This window comes from Prionailurus bengalensis, chromosome A3 (genome assembly GCF_016509475.1).
Source record: "Prionailurus bengalensis isolate Pbe53 chromosome A3, Fcat_Pben_1.1_paternal_pri, whole genome shotgun sequence".
Classification (NCBI taxonomy): Eukaryota; Metazoa; Chordata; class Mammalia; order Carnivora; family Felidae; genus Prionailurus; species Prionailurus bengalensis.
In genome coordinates, this window is record NC_057354.1 from 8795636 (window position 1) to 8816668 (window position 21033).

General features: G+C 46.7%; 1 protein-coding gene across 3 annotated transcripts in view; it reads left to right on the forward strand.

Moving 5' to 3' along the window:
* Positions 1–738: 738 nt before the first annotated feature.
* The window catches only part of ZNF217 (zinc finger protein 217), a 28447-nt gene continuing 8152 nt past the window's right edge, over positions 739–21033 (forward strand). Inside the window, exons 1-3 of one of the 3 annotated variants that reach the window (XM_043553646.1) lie at positions 739–1109; positions 15468–17236; positions 20624–20740. In XM_043553646.1, coding sequence (XP_043409581.1) covers positions 15844–17236; positions 20624–20740 — 1510 coding nt within the window. In that variant the 5' untranslated portion in view covers positions 739–1109; positions 15468–15843. Of the gene's footprint in view, positions 1110–4422; positions 4624–4886; positions 4979–15467; positions 17237–20623; positions 20741–21033 lie in introns of those variants that run through there. The other 2 variants (XM_043553644.1, XM_043553643.1) reach the window with 2 other exon arrangements.

A 21033-nucleotide genomic window follows, 5' to 3' on the forward strand; every position in this document is an offset into this window, starting at 1 on the left:
GATGTACCGAGTCCGGGAGGCCAGCTCTTGGAGTTTGTTCTTTCACCCCCCCTTTCCCCTCCCCAGGCCATAGGAAGCCATTAAGCAGGGCGGTGACGGGATCTGATTTACCCTGTGAAAGATCTCCTGGACTTAGGGTGGAGCTTGTATTAAGGCAAACTTAGAAAGGAAGAGGCTGGCAGACGCCTTACGCGCTCCATGTATTTGGAGGAGAGGGTGAGAGGTGATGGTGCTGTGTTAGAGGCGGAGGGAAGTGGACAACGTTGAGCTATATTAACATAGAAATTAGTGGACTAAAGGTGCATGCAGGGTGATGGAGATGGAATAGAGTTGGACTTCTGGGTTTTGGCTTGAGTAAGTGGGCGGATCCATGTATGGAGATGAGAATGGGCATCAAATTTCAATAAACTTTGTTAGTCACCTTCCTCCTCCAACCCCTCCCCTTGTGCCAGAGCTCCCATCTAGAATATCAGGTGAGTGCAGAAAGGTTTCAAGGGGTGCTCTGAAAGTCATGTGACACATGTAATTAATCCATATGTGTATATTTTATGTTTATTTATTTTTAGGTTTACTTTTGAGAGAGAGGGAGAGAAAGCACAAGTGGGGGAGGGGCAGAAAGAGAGGGGGTCAGAGGATCCATAGCGGGCTCGCTGCCCAGAGCCCGATGTGGGGCTCGAACTCGCGAACCCATGAGATCGTGACCTGAGCTCAAGTTGGGCACTTAACCTACTGAGCCACCCAGGTGCCCCGACCCATGTCATTTTTTAAAGAAAGTTTATACATTTTCATTGTGAGTGAAGTGAGCCTTGAAAAGCATCCGGGATATTGGCGGAAGACAAAAGTCGAGCCCGAAGAGCGGAGGGGGAATGGGACAGATACAGTTAAAAATCAACTGTGCTCTTTGCACATCATCAAGGTCGATTAATTTAATCAAGTCATGATTGCATCAAAACCTCAATTTGAATTGAGCCTTATACTTGGCCCCTCCCTTTTCGGTTTGCTTGGAAAAACCAGTAATCTCATCTCTTGCAGTATTGTTCTGAGCCAGGTGGGCTGGCAAACTCCGAGAGAAGTCTCCAGGCTCCAGACGCTGCCTCCACTTCTGAAAGGTGATTTCTGCGATTTATTTTTATCATCTATTATTGCGATGTTTTATAGAGGGCTTAAAATTTCGAGAGGACTTGAGTGGGATCAAGAAACTTACTGGAAGGAGAGTTGTGTGGCTTTCCCTGGAGTTGTTGGGTGATCCGTCCTTAATTTAGTGCATTCAGTCGTGTTAAAAGGGCTGCCCTGGTTTCCTTCTCAAATGTCCTTTGTAGTTAGCAGGAGCTGGCAAGGTTCGCCTTAACTTTTTCATTTTCTTTTCCTGCTGACTCCTCACTGCAGTTTTTCAGGTTTTCCTGCTCTGAACACTGCATTCTTTTAAGTCGAGTGTCTATGTTGGCTCCATTTCAGCTCCAAGGATTTACGTACAGTTTCCAAAACTGTTTTTCTGTAATAGTTCCACAGGAAAATAAACACTTGTGAAATGGGAAGATCGTATTGCATTGTTCTTTTAATGAAGGCGAAGTCTCCCAGGATGATTCCAATAAATGTTAAATGTAGCAAATTAGAAGGGTTTTTGTTTTTGTTATTAGATCTGAGAAGGCTGTGTCGCAGGCAGCATCTGGAGAGAAAACCAGAAGTTAGGGAAATGAAGAGGTCTCCTATCACGAGGATTAAATCAGAGATAATGGTGCAATTTTCTAAGCGTACACTGGGAAATATATCTTGAGGAGGGCCGGTCTGTTTGGATAATTGTGAAAAACGAGGTGTAGCTGATGTTTGTCGCGTTAAGCAGAGGTGAAGTGGGGCTTTTTCGACCTTTCTCCAAGTAACATGTGCAGAGCATCAGCTTCTATGGGAAGGGACGTTTCTGGTCCTATTCTTTGTTTGTGTTGCTTGCCTCTCCGCAGCACCTGACTCCTTGAGAGATAGTCTAGCTAGGAGTGATGGCAAAACAGGATTACTCGTGGGTGGAGCTAAGTTTATGCAGACCAACGCTTGGTTTTCCATTTTCATTTCATAGAATAATAATGAGTTCTTCCGCTTTTACTACAAAACCAAATGCTCCCAGTGTTCTTTACTTTTGGAGTTTCCACTTTTAATTGTTTTGACTATGCATGCTTTCCAAGTAAATCTTAAGCGTGAGTCTTCCTGTTTTAAAGGGGGAGACTGTGTCTCACAGATGCCCTTACAGCAAATGCAGATCGTTCCATGTCCATTTAAAAACACAGTACGTGTTTGCAACCCAGCACTCAGTCACTGGCAGAATTTTTGCAATGATTTCCCAGTTTTATTGGCACATCTCCAGGAACAGGGTTCTTTGTAATTCTTTGCTCAAACATAAGGATGGCATACAAAACTCTGAGCCGATAGATCAGTGAAGACAATTCTCTTTTAATTTTAAAAGCTACAACATATACAAGGTTTTTGGGGGTGGGGTGGGGGGAGGAGGAGAGAAACAGTAACTAACAAACCATAGGATGCTATTATGCTAACAAAGTGGTAGCTTTGTAAGGGCACAGAGAAAAAGCACAACCGTTTTTTTTTTTTTTTTGTTTTTTGTTTTGTTTTTTTTTTTTTTTTTTTTGCTCAGAAAATGATTTAGGAGCAACAAGGTCTGAGAGCCAGAAGCCTCATTGTTCTTAGTGGAACCATTATTTGTCAAAACATTTGATTGTTGCCCTATCCCTTCTGAAAAGTTTGGACTTTTCTTTTTGCTCAGTTTTGACACTAGAATTTTAACTATCAGTGCTATTGTGTTTACAGCATTCAAGGTTTCAGAGTTCAAAGGTTATCCATTAACATGTAGAGTAAGGCTACACTTAATGTGGAGACTCAACCTGGTTCCACTTGCTCATAGTTTGTTTTTGTAGCAATGCTCCAAGCCCGCTGTTTGGAGAAGTTAAATGAAGTTTCTTGTTTATGAAGAGTGCCCTTGGATTGCGTTTTAGGATGTGACTACTTATAAGGGTTTAAAAACTATTTGAAAAGAAGGTATTTGTCTTCTCTGAGAAAAGGAACCTTAGTACTAGAAATTATCAACATCAGTGTACTTGGGTGGAAAAAAAAAAAAGGAGTTCTGGCCGAAGAATTTACTTCTGGCACTGCTAATTGTAAGTAATTGGTTCACTTCCTTTTTAAAAAAGACTAACCAGACCATATGTGGGGTTAGTAGTTATATATAAAATGACAGCAAAACATCACACTTGGCAAATTCTTCCCCTCTGCTAAGAAGCTGTCTCTCAAAATTCCATTTTCTATTAAGAACTCCATTGCTCACCAGCATAGCATTTATATAGCCCCCCATTTATTAAATATATCCTTTAAGTGCCTTTCTTGATAGGTTTTAAGTTTTTCCATTTTGGATACACCCATATCCCATTAAAAAAAAAATACTTTGCTGTTTTGTTTTCGGTGAGTTGCCTAGCTCTGTTTACATTTGAATTCGTTTGCATTTTGGGGCAGAAAACTTAGTGGTTGTGATTGTTGCTTCTGTGGTTCCTCCTGGGGCGAACCTAAAATGAGGGAACACAGGCCTTCGGAATCGTAACCTTTTTTCTCCTTTTGTGAGCAGGGAAGGGTAGGAAACGCTCTAAATACGTTGTTTTCTGGGAAGGAGGGGGCAAGGCTAGTTTTGTCCCCCCCCCCCCCCCCCCGCAGTTTAAACTCGGTTTCCTCCACGTGGGTTTCTATCAAAGCCAAGTGGATTCTTGGAACCCAGGCCAAGTTTAGAAATCTCAAGTTATAATAGCGGCGCAAGTCGAGCCCTTTTGGAAAAACAACAATTACAGGATAGCTTTATGAAGATACCCATTAAACCATTTTAATCATGTCACCTCCGCGACCTTGCTCACACTTGGCGAAAATCTGAAGATATGCTTGTGCACTTCACTTTCTGGCCTGCTCAAATGGGCGCAGAGGTTTCTGCTGGTAATTCGGGATGACCCGGAGTGCTACTACCCGCCCCTCCCTCGCCTGGGCACACCTTGCGAGGGAGGGGGAGGCGGCGAGGCTGAGGCCTAGATCTGCGCCTGCGCGCTGCCCCCGGGGAGGGGGGCCCTCCCCGCGTACCTGTCACTGGAACCGCCGGAGCGCGCGCGGGCCACGTTTAGCCGGATGGCGGGAGGCGGTGTGTGTGGAGGGGCGGGGGGTGGGGGGGGGAACTGTGTGTGGGGGTGGTGAAAGGCGCGCGCGTGCGCGGGAATCTCAGGCGAGAACGGGAGTGCGCGCGCTCGTCGGCTCGCTCGCGTCCCGGAGGCGGAGTCCGCGGCGGTGGGCGGGGCAGGGGCGCGCCTGCGCGGACCACGTGGCTCGGGGGCGGGGCTAAGGGGCGGGGCCGCCGCGGCCGGTGAAGGCAGGAGGCGGGGCATCTCCGAGCGGCCGGGCCGAGGGAGGGCGCAACAGCTGCTCCCAGAGCACTTTCTGACCCAACAGTCCCCCAGCGCCGGACGCGCCGCGCCCCGGCGGCTCTAGGGACCCCCCGCGCCTGCACTGTCCCCGCGCGGACGAGTAGGGGGCGCCCGCGCCTTTGCCCCCCGTGCGCACCCCCGCCCCGCTCACCTTAGCCCCGCGCCCGAGGTGAGCCCGGCCCCCAAATCCCCCGGCGGGGGAGGGGTGGGGGCGGGGGGGCTCTCCCTTGTTGGGGGGGTGGGTCTTCCAGGCGCGGCTTCTCGAGGCGCCCGGGGAGATGGTTTCGCCCCGCGTCCAGTGGCCCCCCGTCTCTTTTGGGGGGCCGGTGCGGGCGCGGAAGCCGGGAGGTGTCCGCACAAAAGGCCGAGAGAAACTCCCCGTCGCCTCCCCTCCCTCCTGCCTTCCCCGCCCCCTCCCCTCCTCGCCTGCTCCCTCCTCATTCAAACCTCGGCTCGCTCGTGTGGTGTCAGTTCAGTCCCGGCCGCCGCCGAGCGAGGAAATGGCCGAGGAGCCGGAGCCGCAGGTAAAGGGGGTGCGCCCCCCGCCCGCGCCGGGCCCAGGGGCGCCGCGCGCCCCCTCCGGAGTCCCCCCGAGCCGCCCTCGAGTCTCCCGTGCTCGTTAGCTCGCCCCCCTCCCCGGATGACCCCCGCCCCGCCCGGCCCGGCTCCCGCTCCTGCTCTCTGTTCCGCTCCTCTAGGGCGCCCCCTCCCCACCCGGCTACGGAGCGATCCCGGCAGTGAGGAGGTGCCGGGCGAGCCCCCGGTGTGTACAGTGTTTTACCATCACACTCACTCTCGGGGACTGACGGGAGGGCTTGGGGGCGGGGGAGTCCCCCCTTCTCCGGCCCGGGCCGGGGGGCCGGCCGGAGAGAGCCGGGGGCTGCGTGCGTGCGTGGGTGGGTGGGGGGCTGTTCCGGAAAAGTTGGGTGGCTCCGCCGGGCGGCTCTCCGGGTTTGCCGGCTTGGCGGTGGGGGGCGGGCGGAGGTGAGGGGGCCGGCGCAGAGCCCCCCGCGATGGCCCCGAGGGGGGGCCGGGGCAACTTGGGAACAGCCAAAACAATGCGTCCTAACAGGCGTCCCCCGCAAACAATGGCCGGGACCGTCCACACGGGCCGGGCGGAGGGCGCGTCTACAGGGGCCGAGGGAGGGGCTTGGCGTCGCCGCAGACCCCGACGCACACCCCAACGAGCCCCCGGGCGCCCCCAAATCCGGCCCCGGGATTCCCGGTCTCCTGCCCATCCCTGAGTAGGCGGTGCACGGGCTGCGATTCCTGGATGTGTGTGATAAGGTGTTGTTTTTTTTTTTTCTCTTTAATTTTAAAGATTTTTTGAAACTTTTTAAATAGCCCTTAAACGCTTAAAGAATCTCTTTATAACTTAATTCTACTTGGAGTCCCAAAGCCAGCTGGAAGCAGAACTAGTAACTCTAAAGGGCAGGAAGGATTGAAATGTTCGCCTATAAGTGTTTCTTTCTTTCTTTCTTTTTTTTTTTAAAAGGGAAGTTTCTGCCAGGAGGCGCTGAGTGGCGAAACCGCGCAGTTTCAGATGTAGAGCCCTCTTCTCTCTAGCTTTGGCCCCAAATGCGAGCTGCACGGGATGGGGAGGGGAGACAAGGGCGCTGCTGGGGGCCCCTGGAGGCCGGATTTGGGGCGGCCTGAGCGGTCCTGCCCGGATGGGGGCCAGACCTGGAGGCCGGTACCTGCGCCCCGGGGATCGGGACAGACGTCCAGGTCCCGGGTTGGAACCCGCATTTTGGGATTCAGGGAAGGGCCACCGAGGACGGGAAGTAGCATTCTTGGGCGGGTGGGATGGAGGTGGGGTGGGGTGGGCAGGCGGGGACTTTTCCTAAAGGTTTAGTTACAGGAACAGGAAAGAGCCACCAGTGGCCACTTCTGGGACCCCAGTGGCCTGCTTACACAGGGAGTAGCAGAAACTTTATTTTTTCTCTTTTTTTGTTTCCCCAAGAAAAGAATAGTCGCTTTGGAGTTTAAGGCTTTGCTGTGTTCCTCTTTGAAATTCCTTGAGCCTCAGTTTATCTTTCTGAATCAGCCTATAGGGCTTGAAGCGCTGGCTTGAGCATTCCTAAACGTGTATTAAATGCAGGGCTGTTGCAGTGGTCCTTGGGCCAGTTTGGGGTCCTGTGGTATTGACTACTACATGCTACATACTAGCTGGTTTCCTCGCTTTCTAGATCATTTGGAACCATTAAGCTGTATGTTTTAAGAAGCCTAGGTCTGATTTAGTTCAGGTTGATTCAATTATGTCTTCATCGCTTTTGAGTTGGTTGAATGAGTTGACATGAGATTAAGCCCAACAAAAGAAAAGGCAGGGTAGCAACAGCTGCCGGCCAGGCCTGGCGACTAGGTAGGGGTCTTGGGAGGCCTTGCACCTTCTCTTTTGTATATGTTAAGAAGTACATTTAGAAATGTTCTGTTACTGTACGCCCCCCCCCCCCCCCCCCCCGGATGGATGCCCTGGTTGATATCAGCTAAGACTTAAAATACTAAATTTTAGAACACTTTGAATAATCTAGCGTTTCTAAAAAGGCCTGTCGTGTCTGGAGGGGCAAGTTCGGAGTAATAACCTAATTGCTTTTTGTCTGAAAAATATAGCAGTCAAACCACTGGTTTGTGCTTGCTTAGTTAATGTGTCTAGGAACTTTTAAGGTGTGTCCTTTAATGGTAGATGACTTTTTCTGAGAAGTCCTGTTTATTTTAGATACTGTTTTGTTCAGTATCCCAAAGACTCGTATTAGTGTGTGTGCGTTTGATCCTGGTGTTCTAGTGAAAAACCCCTCCCACCGCCCCAAATTGCTTCCATTTTTAATCAGTTATAGAAGGTCTTAAATTCAAGAGGCAGTGTGACTTACTTAAAAATCCTCTTGTCAGTAGCCACAAGGCACACTATTTATTTGGCTTGTTTGTTCGAATAGGGTTAATAATCTGATTGCTTGGAATGTTAATTATTTAGCGTGAAGAAGAGGAAGCCTCCTCCTTGTCGGCTCCACGTTGGTTTGCGTGCTGGGGGAGGAAGTGGGGGAGGATTATGACTTCTCCAGGCGAAGGACACACTTTTCCTTAGTGTCCAACTTGGTTCCAACCTTTTATCTTCACAGCACCTTCCAACGCTTGGCAGTGTGACCTTTGCTGTTTTTTAATAACTTGTTAAGATCGAAGTTTAGCAGTGGTCTGGGGTTCATATCCTTCCCTTTCACTTCCTAATCAAAAAAAGGAACTAATACACCACGTTGATAAAATTTGTAGAAAATACTTTCCCCCTTCACCCTGAAGAATCTATTTAGATAACAGCTTGATATCCCCCCCCCCCCCCCCCCCCCCAGGTAGTAGAGGGGAAGAGGACGGAGGAGTGCTAGGGTTTGCCTTTACTCTTTAAGGTGGAGGCTGATTTGCATTCTCTTTGTAAGCCTCCATTTTTTGGCAGTGGAACTTCTGGGAGGAGTAGCCGCCCGTCTCCCTTCCAGTGGACCTTTAAAGAGGAAATCAGAAAATAAGACTTCATCATCCAGTCGCTTACAAACTGATGAAATCATTAAGGAATATAATGGCCTGGCAACGACAGAGGCCCTCTCTCCTCATTTCAGATAATCACTTTACTCTCTTTTAACAACATTTATGATGAAATGGCATGTTTTTGCCACAGCAGGGTTGCCTTTTCCCAACCCTGGAGCACTCTTAATTCCGAGACGCTTGATTAGAGCCTCAGGGGTCCCCAAAGATGTGTTTTCCCACTTTATAAAATTACATTCTTTTCTCCCTGTTGTCACAAAAATGATATTGGTTGATAAGAACTTTTGAGTAGTTTTAATGACTCTTGACTGCCTACTATCTACTACTTGATTTAAAAAAGAAAAAGATACTTTGATCTGACTCTTTTAGGACTGTGCATGATCTGGACCCTTTTTTATGTTTCACGTGAAGCTGTGTTTCCATTTGCTCAAAGACCATTTCATTGTCTTTCAGTGTTCACGTTGTCCCATCCCACACATGCCAGGATGGCCTGTGTGTGAGTTTTTTTGAGGTTGCTGGGGATGACTTACTTTAAATGGCTCATTGCTAATTTCCTATTTCAGTGTAACCCCCTGGCAGTTTGTTTAGTAAATGAATTGGGAAGTTGAAGCCAAGGTCCCGAACAATGGCTATATATTTTCAAGGTTTAGAATTGTACAGTAGGAACGAGAAACCTGAGACCGTTGTATAAGCTGATGAGTATTCCGCTAGAATAAAGTAAGTGCAAGGAGATTTTAATTTAAACGACTACATCTGGAACACACCTAATAGTTTTCAAAGAGTTACCGAGGTGTTACAAGTAAAAACCTGGAAGGTGTTTACAGAATAGCTACTGAGCTGAAATGAAAGAAATCCTAATCATATTAAATGCTCCAAGTAGGGAAAGGTTTAGTTACAGCCTGTAAACTAAAGGAGGCTGGAAGAGTCTCGATTTGTACATCTCACCTCCAGATTTGGGGGGGGGGGGAGGGGTGTTAACCAGATTAAAATGCACGTGGAAGAAAGAATGAATTACACAAAGACAGCAGGAAATTTCTGGAAATTCGGGAGAGGGAAAGCTTGATCGTCCTAACCAAATGGCCTCCTTTTGGGGGCAGCAGAAAGTTCTTGAAGTGTTGGCTGTTAGGAAGGGAGGCGATCTGGGCGATTCCTCTCCGACCGATTACACAGTTAGGCACATTGGTAGTGGTGTGTGGGGCAGAGGATTTTGAATGGAGACCACGAGGGCAGCTGGAAGTCTGACTTTGAGGAAGTGTGACCACCATCCTTCTCTAAAATCTGCCGTTCAGGACGAGGAAGCTCAACTCTTGTTTAGAGCTGGCTTCCAAATAAATGCTGGGGCTCCCCCCCCCCCCCCCCCAGCAGCCAGCTGCCGCCACAGACCGCCCCTTTATGCTTAACATTGGAATGTTCATTAAACGACTTCACATTTGAACATTTGTTGACTGACTGTTCTTAACATCCCATTACTTCCTGCCCAGGCTAACTACATAACTGAGTTACTGGAAATCAGGGGCCAGTTTGGTAATTTTATGATCACGTTGAGAAATAAAATTACTAAACCTGAAAAGACAGCCGGGGAAGTTAAATGAGAGAATTAGTTTGAATTCCTGGGCTTTTGTTCCGAAGCTTTACCTAAGTTGTTTTTGACCTCCGCATTCCTTCGATTCGGGCTGAAGAGCTTCTGTTACCCGGAGTCAGATGCCAGTTTTTTAATGGATTCGTTTGTGTCTTGTGTATCGTTGTTCATTAGTTGCCAGCGTGTCAGGAAACGTTTTGAATTTAAACTATGGTTCTGTGGACCGGAGCTAGAGTCCACATCTGTTTTGTTCTCGAATCCCATTAGGAGAACTGCTTGTTTGTTTGTTTGTTTGTTTTTCTCCTACCTGTGTCCATCGGGGTGACTTCAACACAGTTCATTTACACCAGAAGCCGTGTGTTTTGGGTTTTTTTAAAATCGGTGGCTAATTTTTTTTTTTTTCAGTCCAGCATACAAATCTAAGGAACAGTGATTATATACGTATTAATTGAAAGGAGAGCTTTTCCCTGAATTTTGAAAGCAAACAGGTGACTTAAAAGAGCCAGACCTACAACCTTAGTATTTACTCAACAGAGATAGGGAGGGGGATCTTTAAATGTTGGCTAAAGAAAGAGCGCCTGCCTTAAAAGGCCGTGCCCGTGTTTATATTTAATCTGGTTCGTTAAATTGGGTATAATCAAGAGCACTCACCATTTGGCCTTGTGGAAAAAGTGGTGTAGGTGTGTGGGGTAGCGTTGTAGGGTTAGGGTTCTAGTTCCTTCCATACCTATATATGCAGTTATCTGTGTGTGCAGATACACAAGCGTTTCCTTTGTGGGGAGCGAGAGAATATAGGTAAAGATAGGTTGGCTTTTTTTTTTTTTTTTATTGAAATCTCTCTTTTTGGTGCAGTTCTGTCTAACATCTTTCCAAAAGTAGTTAAGGTGTACTACTGGTGAAGTGGCAGGAATGGAATCTCACAGATCGCAAGGCTTCAGCTGATGGCTGCATTAAAATTCTTGTTTTATCCATTTCCCTTGTAGTTCTCTTTTTCCCATCAGGATGGGATTTGTCAAAGCCAGTTTACAGACCGCAGGATCTGTTAATATTGATAATACCGAAACTAAAACTAGTTATGTGGCTTCAAGTTCACGTTGAGATCCTTTAACTGACTTTAATTGATTTGGAATGAATCAGGCAGAGTTTTTAATCCTGACACTCAAATGGACGAATATGATCGTATATTTTTATAGTATTCTGGTCTCTAATTGTATTTAGAACTGGGCCCTTTTTACAGTTTCAGGAAAATGAGATGGCCGTAGGATCTTCCCAGGCTTTGCCTTGGAACCGGCCAATGGCTTTTTTATTTTTAAGCCATTTGCTTTTGACTAGTTTTAGATTGTGATGCTGAATATAACCTTTTGAATATTTTAATCTTTTCACTGAACTTTTAAACATCTTTTCACAGCTATATTAGGAAAGTTGGGTTGACCATTCAGCTCATGGGTGTGACCTTGGTGATTTCCTTGAAATAGTGTTGAAGGATTTAAAGTTACAGGTTTGGATTGTCGCTGTGGCGTAACTATGTACAGTTCTGCTCACTTGTCGGATTAAGGAAAAAACTCTTCTATGTGTAACGTACAGAAGGAACATTTACAGAAAAACTGTTAAGTTTCCTGACCAGATCTTGGAGATAATTCCGCCCTTTACAGGATACAAATGAAACAGGCCAGAGACTAGCAGTTTGTTTGGGTGAAATATTTTAATGATCATATATTTGGACACTTCAGTGACTCGGAGGGAAAAAGCAGAATTGCAGGAATACTGCATATTACTTCGTTATAAACAGAATTGTGTGTCTTTGACAGTTTTTGAGGACTTTGAATTCCTCTTGCTCCATCATAGGGTAATAAATATTCCATATCAAAAAATGTAAGATAACCTGTTTAGCTAAAGTGGAGGCATGCTGTCTGTAAAGGTTAACAGTGTGAGTACGTTTGTACATGAAGGACTCTTCCCAAGTCACAGCAATTGTCAGCAAGGTGGCATTTCCTTCTAATTTGTTGTGCTTAAGCACAGATTATTGTATTTTTTTCATTAAGCATTGTATAATGTGTAATATTTGCTAATTTCAAAATCTATAGATAGTGGCAGAATCTCCCGAGCTTTACTCCCCATGGAGCATCTGCTTTAAAACAAAACAAACAAACAAAAACCAGAAATGGCCTAAAGAGCATTAGACTGCTATTTTAGGCACTTCTAAGCAATATGGTTCCTACTGTTGTTCAAAGATTATGTTGTTGTAAATTTTTTTTAAAGTATCTAATCACAGTATAAAGTAATCACCAGGACTCTTGCGGAATACGAGGTTATGCCGGATAACCTCTTGCCTCGGGTGCCTTGGGGGTGTATAGCTGAAGGTTAAGTGTATCGTCTCCCTGAGTAAAGGTTTAAGAACGTTTTTTTAAACACTGACAAACAGTTTTGCAGACTGCCTTTCAGGAAGCCTAGTATGTTCTGAACGCTCAGCTTCTCTGCAAACTAAAAGCATTTAGATTCTAGGGGTCGGATTAAGATCCTCCCCCTCCTTCCTCCTCCAGTTCTTTGTGAAGACAGACAACTTCCTGGGCCGGCAGTGGCAGTGCCTTGGTGTGCCTGCCGTGGCTTCTGTGTTGCTCCACCTGGAGAACGAGGCTCTAGGAAGGCTGTGTGTGGGTGTGCACTTCACTCGACTGGAATGGTTGTTATTAACAGTAATTAGATTAGAATGTGTATTTTTTGGTAAGTTTTGTTATTATTCAAGTATTATTGCAGTCACTGTTAAAGATTGGGGGTTTTGTTTAGCAGATTGGTTTTAAGTGATACAGGTAATTGGTTTATAGTTTAAGGAAGTGTTTAGTCTGCAAACGGTTTCTTAAGTCAAGAGTCCGAGGCATTTGTTGTCAGATTTTCCTAGCTTGTCCTGCACGTCTGTTTTGGTGGGTCAGTAAGGAGCGTAGTTTAAAATCTAAGTGATAAGGTTTTGCCTATGCTGGTCAACTTCATGGTAGGATTAATTAGGATTCTTGTTTTTTTATTATTACACCCTTGAAGCTGCAGAGGATGGTAAATTAGATGGCAGCCACGGAGAGCCGTGTTGAAAGAAGTTCTCATGAACATTCGGGTTAATTTTAATATCAGATCAGTTCAGACTGGTGACTGTGGCCAGAGATGTGCATTACTGATTGTGTACCTGTACTGATGATGTTAGTGTTTGTTAATTTATTCACCAGGGGTTTATTGAGGGCCCGACCCCATGCCAGGGACCCCTTCTAGGCATGGGGACATCATGGTGAACAGGGTCGACAGGGTCTCTGCTCCTGGGATCTTCAAACAGGTGGCCCAGGGTTTGCAGATGTTGGCTGAGTAGTAAGGATTGCCATGACTCACCGGGAGTCTAGTGCTTAGGACAGTTGGGCACAGTCGATGGCCATCACAATCTGTGCCAGAAGCTTCCCTTGAGGAGGAAGTGCTGCAGGTTTTGCCTGGGAGGTTCTCCTTCCCCATCTGACCCTCGTAGGAGACTCCTGGAGCTGGGGGGCCTAGGACGTCCTTCCCCTCATCTCCAGGCCTCTGTTCCGCTCCTACTTTTTTTTTTTTCCTTTTTGCACTGTGCCTCCTTTACTGATCCTCTGGGTCTTGTGTTAGAAGCTGATGATGACTTCTTTAACCCAGATATTTGAACATTTCAGAGATAAAAATTGAAACTAAACTGAGGCATTTCCTTCTGGTCACGCCATTACCCTGGATTGGAAATAATAGGGATGTTATGTACCCACACCATGTTTCTAATTCAGAGGTTGAGTTTAGGAGTGGTGTCTTTTGGGGAAAGATTATTTGTAGGAAACTGGAGTTCCCCCAAACTTAAAATATCAGAGAGTAGTACAATTTCTGACATACGTACACACACACACACACACACACACACACACACACACACACACACAGGTCCAACATAGAGGACTAACTTTGATTTTGGCAAATTAGGACATTAAAAAAAGTACTGATTGCCATTGCCACTCTTTCATTTTAAAAAAGCTAGTTTGCAACCCCCAAATAGAAAGGACCTCAAATAGAGGACAGCCTCTATTCAAATTGAAATTAATCTGTGTCGTTTGTGTAGGACTCACTGAGTTGTTTCTCTGTTTTTCATCTAGATGTTGCCAGTGAAGACAGTGTTGTCAGTTTGATAACTGCTTGTCTAGAGTATGTACTGTTATTTCTTCAGTTAAAATATTACCTGGTACACCGGCATTCAGTAAATACAGACTACATAGAACCCTAAATTATCAGTTACGTTTTTCAAATATCACTTAATATCTTGATTGGGAAAGCATCAAATATTCTTTGGTGTCTGTCTATCCATACATGTAGCTCTGCCCCTGGAACCCTAGACATTGGGAACTCTTAAGGGTGATCCTGTAATTTAACCGCCTGCAGTAGGTAGATGAAGGTGAGGTAGGTAGGTGGTGGTGACAACTTTAAGGTTGTGACTTAGCCAGAACTAGAACTCGGGCCTTTGGAGTGTTCTGTTAAAGCCCACCAAGCTGGTAGCCAGCCCAAGAGTTTTATCCTCCATTGTGATCACAACAAAGGACTCAGAAATTAAGATAAAACACTTCAGTACCTTCTTTCTTTTCCCTAATCTTTGATCTGCAGCCTTATTTAGAAAAGCTTCATGTTAAAGATCTAGTGTATTCAAAACTAAAGATAGCAAAGAGCATGAGAATTTTCTTCTATTATGAGTATAAAGAAGGGGAAGAAATGTTTCCTTGTCTTCTCTGAGCCTAGAGGCCCTTGCTCTTTGAGGAAGTGGAGAGAAGGAAAGTCAAGTCAAGGTGGTGGGAGTAGTTTGCAAGTCTTTTTGTTCTGTTGGGTGGAATTAACAGACTTCAGGTTAAGTAGCTGAGTCTATTTAGAAACAATTCTGTGCTTGCCAGAAAGGTGGAGGGGAGGGTGTTGGGTTTGGAGGTTAATTCTTCTCCAAGAATGAAAATTGCCTTCTAAATCTGAGCCTGCAGAGCCACATAAAGTAATCATCCATTTTTCACCTGGCCAGTGCATAATGGGAAGGGTGGGTTAAAAGTGGGAGGACCCGTTTTCTGATGAAAGACTGAGCCATGTTGACCCTGCCGTGTGGAGGATTTTCAAGTGTACCCTCACCAAGTAGCCTGGTGCGTGTGTTTCCTTATTTGTTGTGTGCACAAGGGAGCCCTACCCTGACTTTGTTGAAGGCAGTTTCTGCCTTCTGAAAAAGCAGCTGGGATTTGGGCGGTGGGTTGAGGGCTAGAATATCCTGTGAACCAAAATGATTCAGGTTCCCCTTGGCCACGATGAGCCTCATTCTGAGGTGTTCTGTAGTTTTTGAATGTGGATTTTAGGAAAGGTTCCTGTTCTCGTGTGTGTTGTTGGCCTGTGCGTGTGTGATCTTCGAGGGTGCTGTTCGGCATTTGTGTCTCTGGACTGTATAGAAGACAGTTTGAAGTTCGGGCTTTAAACGTTTCATTTAGAGAGGGCCTTACTTGGCATTCTTCACAGTTGGTATCCTCTCTAGATTTGCAGGGGCTCTTTGTAAGGACACACATTGCATTGCAGTGGCATTTAAACTGCATTCAGCTGAATTTAACCATTTCTGTCCTGAATCTTAAAGTTTAGACTTCAATCATTAGAGCACCACGTTTTCAGTTTCTTCCTTGGATGAAAATCCAGCGATTTGGTAAGTGTCCTGATTGGGTAAAATGCTAACGATTTAATTAACGGGCACCTTTAACAGGATGCGCGATGTTAGTCGAAAGCCGAGTGGACGAGCGAGGCACCTCTTCTGCCACGAGCGGACCAGCTGTGCGTCGTCCACACCGGGCTTCTCTTCCCTCTGGCCGCAGCCAGCTAACCATTTCTGTGGTTTTTGGTTTTTGTTTTTCCCCCTCTAGGTTTTGGAAATCCCTGGTCTCCAGGTTGCTGGGATTGACTTCTTGCTCAATTGAATCACTCACTCAATGGAGACAAAGAGAATGAACGCTCCGTGCTGACTCATATTTGAATCAAAGCGCTGGGGAGTCTGTCTGCCTTGTTTGTGCAAAGAACCAGTGGTTGGCTCTGCCACCGAGCTTCCTAAGACTTCTGAAGATAAGAAGCTACGGGAATATATACTTTGCTTTTGAACTTTTGTAACCAATACTCGTTCTCGTTTTAAGTCCAGGGCTGCTGGGGGCGTGAGTGACAAGTCTTACAAGTGGCCTTATTCCAGTTCCAGAAATCCCTCCACTGGATTCTTATTTTGTATACAATCCTAAAGTGCCAGGAAACATGCCCACTCAGTCCCTGCTGGTGTATATGGATGGACCAGAAGTTATTGGCAATTCTCTTGGTACCCAGATGGAGATAGATGATGCCGTGTCCATAAAAGGGACCACCGCCGTTCCTTTCCGAGCTACGCAAGAGAAAAATATAATCCAGATCGAAGGATATATGCCCTTGGACTGCATGTTCTGCAATCAGACCTTCACGCATTCAGAAGACCTTAATAAACATGTCCTGATGCAACATCGGCCTATCCTTTGCGAGCCGGCCGTTTTGCGTGTGGAAGCGGAGTACCTGAGTCCTCTGGACAAGACTCAGGTGAGAACGGAGCCTCCAAAGGACAAGAACTGCAAAGAAAACGAAGAGTTCAGCTGTGAAGTGTGCGGGCAGACGTTCAGAGTCGCTTTCGACGTCGAGATCCACATGAAGAAGCATAAGGACTCCTTCACTTACGGCTGTCATGTGTGCGGACGGAGGTTCAAGGAGCCCTGGTTCCTTAAGAACCACATGCGGACACACACCGGCAAAGCGGGGGCCAAGAGCAAACTGCAGCCGGGCGCCGAGAGCCCCGCCACCATCAACGAGGTGGTTCAGGAGCACGTGGCCGAGAGCATCTCCTCTCCTTACAAAATCTGCATGGTTTGTGGCTTCCTGTTTCCAAATAAGGAAAGTCTGATCGATCACAGGAAGATGCACACCAAAGACACTGCTTCCGGCAGCGGAGGCACACAGACAGACTCTCCGCAGGGGGGGATGCCAGCTCCGGGGGAAGAGTTCCTGCAGTTCTTGAACTTGAGGCCCAAATCGCACCCCGAGACCGGGAAGAAGCCCACCAAATGGATACCTCAGCTCGATCCGTTCACCACCTATCAGGCCTGGCAGCTGGCCACCAAAGGAAAAGTCGCCGTCTGCCGAGAAGTGAAGGAGCAGCCAGGGCAGGAGGGCAGCACCGACAACGATGATTCGTGTTCCGAAAAAGAAGAGCTCGGAGAAATTTGGAACGCCGGAAAAAGCCATTCCGAAGGTTCTGGAAAGCCCAAGCCCAGCAAAAGCGGCTGCGCGGGCCTCTCCCAGGACAAGGAGAAGCCCAGACCCTCCGGCGGTGAAGTGCCTTCCGTGGAAGCTGACCCAAAGCTGTCCGGGAACAAAGAGAAGCCGACGCACTGCTCGGAGTGTGGCAAAGCCTTCCGGACCTACCACCAGCTGGTCTTGCACTCGAGGGTCCACAAGAAGGATCGGAGGGCCGACGCCGAATCGCCAACCATGTCCGTGGACGGAAGGCAGCCTAGGACGTGTTCTCCGGACCTAACCACCGCCCTGGACGAGAATGGAGCCGTCGATCGAGAAGGCGGTTCTGAAGATGGGTCTGAGGACGGACTTCCGGAAGGGCTCCATTTGGGTAAGTGAGGCGCTCCGTTGCGTGCTGTCCTTCCTCCGCCTCGAGCCCCAGACAGCGCTGGCAGGTCGGGGTCGGAGAGCCGGGTTTGGGTCCAGGCTCCTCTGGTACCCTCCTCGTTGTAAGTTCACCTAACCTCTCAGGGCTTTGATTTTTCTCAAGCTTTCTTCCTGTTCTGAAAACTGTGTGATTTTTTTTTTTAAATATCTGGCTAACAAGCGACGCACATTATCTTAACTGGGGCAGTTTTGCCCCCAGCGGAACCTGGTAGTGTCTAGAGGTCTTTTTGGGTGTCACAACTGCGTTCGTGTTGTGCTGCTGGCGTCCCGGTGGGTAGAGGCCAGGGATGCCGCCGAGTGTCCTCCCGTGCCCAGCACGCGCCCCCCCCCCCCCCCCCCCCCCCCAGCAAGTCATTGTGTGGTCCTCGTGTCCCGTGAGCTCAGGGTTGAGAGACCCTGGGCTTCGCTCCATTCTTCCGGCCAACCTGATCTCATCTACAAAAACAAGGTATCCTTCGATACAACAGACTTCCCCTTCCTTCAGGACCCAGGCCTCATGCATTTATTCCAGATGGTTTTCTAGGGTCACGAAAGGCACTGGGAATGATGATCAGCCAGAGCAAGGGTACTGAGAGAGTTTGGTGAGTACTGAGAGTTTGGGGCTACCTGGTACCCTCTCCTCCCATGTCTGGGGGGACTAGTGTTCGTTAACGGTCAGCTCAGGAACTAAGTCCATTTGTGCTCGAAATAGAGGGAATGCGAAAGCACCAAAGATGTTTTAAAGGAATCTCGCTGCTCAGGTTTTCAATGTCCTAATGGCTTTTATAGGAGACAGAAGCTGTCACTGACACATTGTGTCTTGAGGCCCCGTGGACATTATATCTAAGGCAGAGAGATCCCACCCGTGTGCTTCAAGCCTTGCCCATCTGCGCTTAAACCAGAGACTTGGCATATCCATTTAGTAAGATTTGGTTTGAATAAAGGACTCTCCTGCTGGAAGACAGTTAACAGAACCCCTGCGTCTTCAGCAGCCGAGTGATGGGAACGTGAATTAGTCTTAGAGAAACATGATCATTCACAAAAGTGGTCTTTGGTTTCAGCCGCTGCCTTCTTTCACTGTAACTTGATGGCTGGCTAGTCAGAACTCGAGTGTGAGACCCAAGATAAGTTTGACCAGATGATCCTCCCCAAACCAGTGCCCTGGTTCTTTTTCTGATTACATGATGGATGTGAGAACAAGCTGTTAGTTCCTCTGGAGTATTTAGAATGGTTGGACTTCGATGGGACACAAGGAAACCTAGCACTTAGCATACTACAGCCTTCAGGAATCTCGAAAGCACATTATGGTGTCTTAATGACATCATAAAGAAGGCCTTGAACACAGACCTCTATCTTTATAGTGGTCCCTGTTAGCGTGGGTCCCATTCTCAGGGGCATGTAGTAGTAAATGGGGAGATAATTAGGTCCGCCAGCTGCCCTGAAAGAAATCAAATGGCCAGTCACATTCTGCCAGCAGGTGGTGTGGGTGGTGGGGGCCGGAGAATCGGTGGAAACCTTGGTGGTTGGGCAGATAGAATGCCCCATGATAATCTCTGGGAGCGCCGCGACTTGCCTGGAGGCGGGTTCTCCCACTGCATTGTTTTGTGGCGGATTACAGGTTGCTTAACATTTCTTTGCCCTGATTTCTGTTTGCAAAATTTGGTTCGGCAACCCTTGTCTTCCACCTCCCAAGGATCATTTCAACAGCCTATTGGTAAAAAAAAAGTTTGCAGTTCTTTAAAACTCAGAGGTGATGCCCAAGGAGCAGGAACCAGGTATATGTGGGCGTTTCGTGTCCTTTCTGTTAAAAGAGAGGCATTTCATAACTTTTTGGGTATGCTGCAACATAACAAATTCTGATGCATACTTGGGAGTAGGAAACTGCAGTAAAGTTCAGACGTGGCTAGGTGGGTGTGATTGGAAGACAAAGCTAGGCATTCTGTGTCGAGAGAATTGATCCTCCTCAATTTGTATCATGACGGGGGTGGTTTCCATTTGGCTTACTGTTTTTTTACCATCAACCTGGCTTTCTTTTAGATTTACTTTAAAGAAGATCAAAAGACAAAGTAAACATTTTGTTTTTATATTTGTTCTACTTGAAAATAGGTTTAACGGTGGTTATTCGTGTAATTCTTCTTTTTTAAGTCTTCATGACATCTTTTCCCATCAGTGCTTGTTCCTGCTGTTTGAGAATGTGTAGAGCTGGATACATTTTCCTCGGGGAGTTGAGGGGGAATCATGCAATCTGGTCTCTGTCGTACTGGAGGCTGCCCAAGGTTTGCTCCTAAACTGCTTTTTGAATCTGTAAACCAAATGTATACAGTCCAAAATGCAGAGTGAGGAAGGAGCAGGGAAAGGAGGCCTTTCAAAGGTTGGAGTTTGGTTTTCAAGGCAAAACGGCCAGTTTAGTGACGCTCAATTTTAAGAGATGGCTTCACTGCTCTTGTCCTCATTGTGTAGTGTGTGTAGTAAGAGGAGGTTGATCTAGAACTCTGGCACTCAGTTTTGTGGGAGTGGGTATCTTAACTGTAGCAAGTGGAAGGGTCTTTCGGAGGGCTGGAGTTTAAATACAATAACCCTTTAAATGAGCGTCCCGGCAGACCTTTCCTCTCTTGTAGCAGAGATACATTCTCCTGGTCAGTGCAGAGTTTGAAGTTTCAAGTTTAACCCACTGTCACTCGGGGACAGATTCTGATTGGTCTCAGGTGTATCTTGTCCACACGAGTGCTGGCGAATGATACGGTTTGCTTTCCAAAACATGCTAAATTTTGACAAACAAGGTGTTTGACCCAATGCCAAACCTTTTATTTTCTGTGCCGATTAGGTTGTGCTTGCTACCCTCTAGTGGTAGCTGGCCTGATCTTAGGATCGCCTTCTGTCTGGTTGGGAAAACTGGCAATTGATATTGGCTCAGTTTTCTAAATCAGTTACTCTGAAGAAGCTGGTTATTGCAGCCAGCGAGTGTAGGTCCAGCAGGCATGTCGCAGACGTGTTGGGAGAACAGAAAGTTGCCCGTGCATGTCAGTCTGTTAAGTGATCTTTCCTGTGATTGAGGCAAATGAGGAATGGACTCTTCTAACGATCCACTAAGTTGGCTGTACTCGGGAAACAAAAACAAAACAAAAGAAAACAAAACACAAGGCACGCATGTTAAAAAGCTTGCAAGACTTCAGATGACCTCCAAACAGTGTTTGGTATGTTCCTACCCTTTCTGGTTTACCCCAGCACTAATATATACAAGCTATTTTATGCTTTTCCAAAAATGCTTCCATCAAAAATACTGAAAGCCCACTTGCCTTACTCATGTACTCGAGCTGTCTTCTTACATAAATATTTTTGTTTCTGCTTCAAGATAAAAATGATGATGGAGGAAAAATAAAGCATCTTACGTCCTCAAGAGAATGTAGTTACTGTGGGAAGTTTTTCCGTTCAAATTATTACCTCAATATTCATCTCAGAACGCACACAGGTAAGGAGCTTCCTAGATCTTTAATTCTTACTGGCTTAAACGATTATGATGCGGTTCTTTGTGTTTCTTTTTTTAATATTGTCGTTCAACTATTCTGTTAGATCCTTGGAGAATAGTTTGACTCAGTGTGTAGTGTGCTAATGGCAGTCTGTTAGTGTCATTTTGTAACTCGAGCTGTTCCTGATTTTGAACGTAGTTTATTTACTTTCTGACTATTGTAGCCTCTCATCTTATTACAACTTGCTCTTTATCTTTAGGATGTTTTAATGCCACAGCTTTTTTTGGTATTGGTT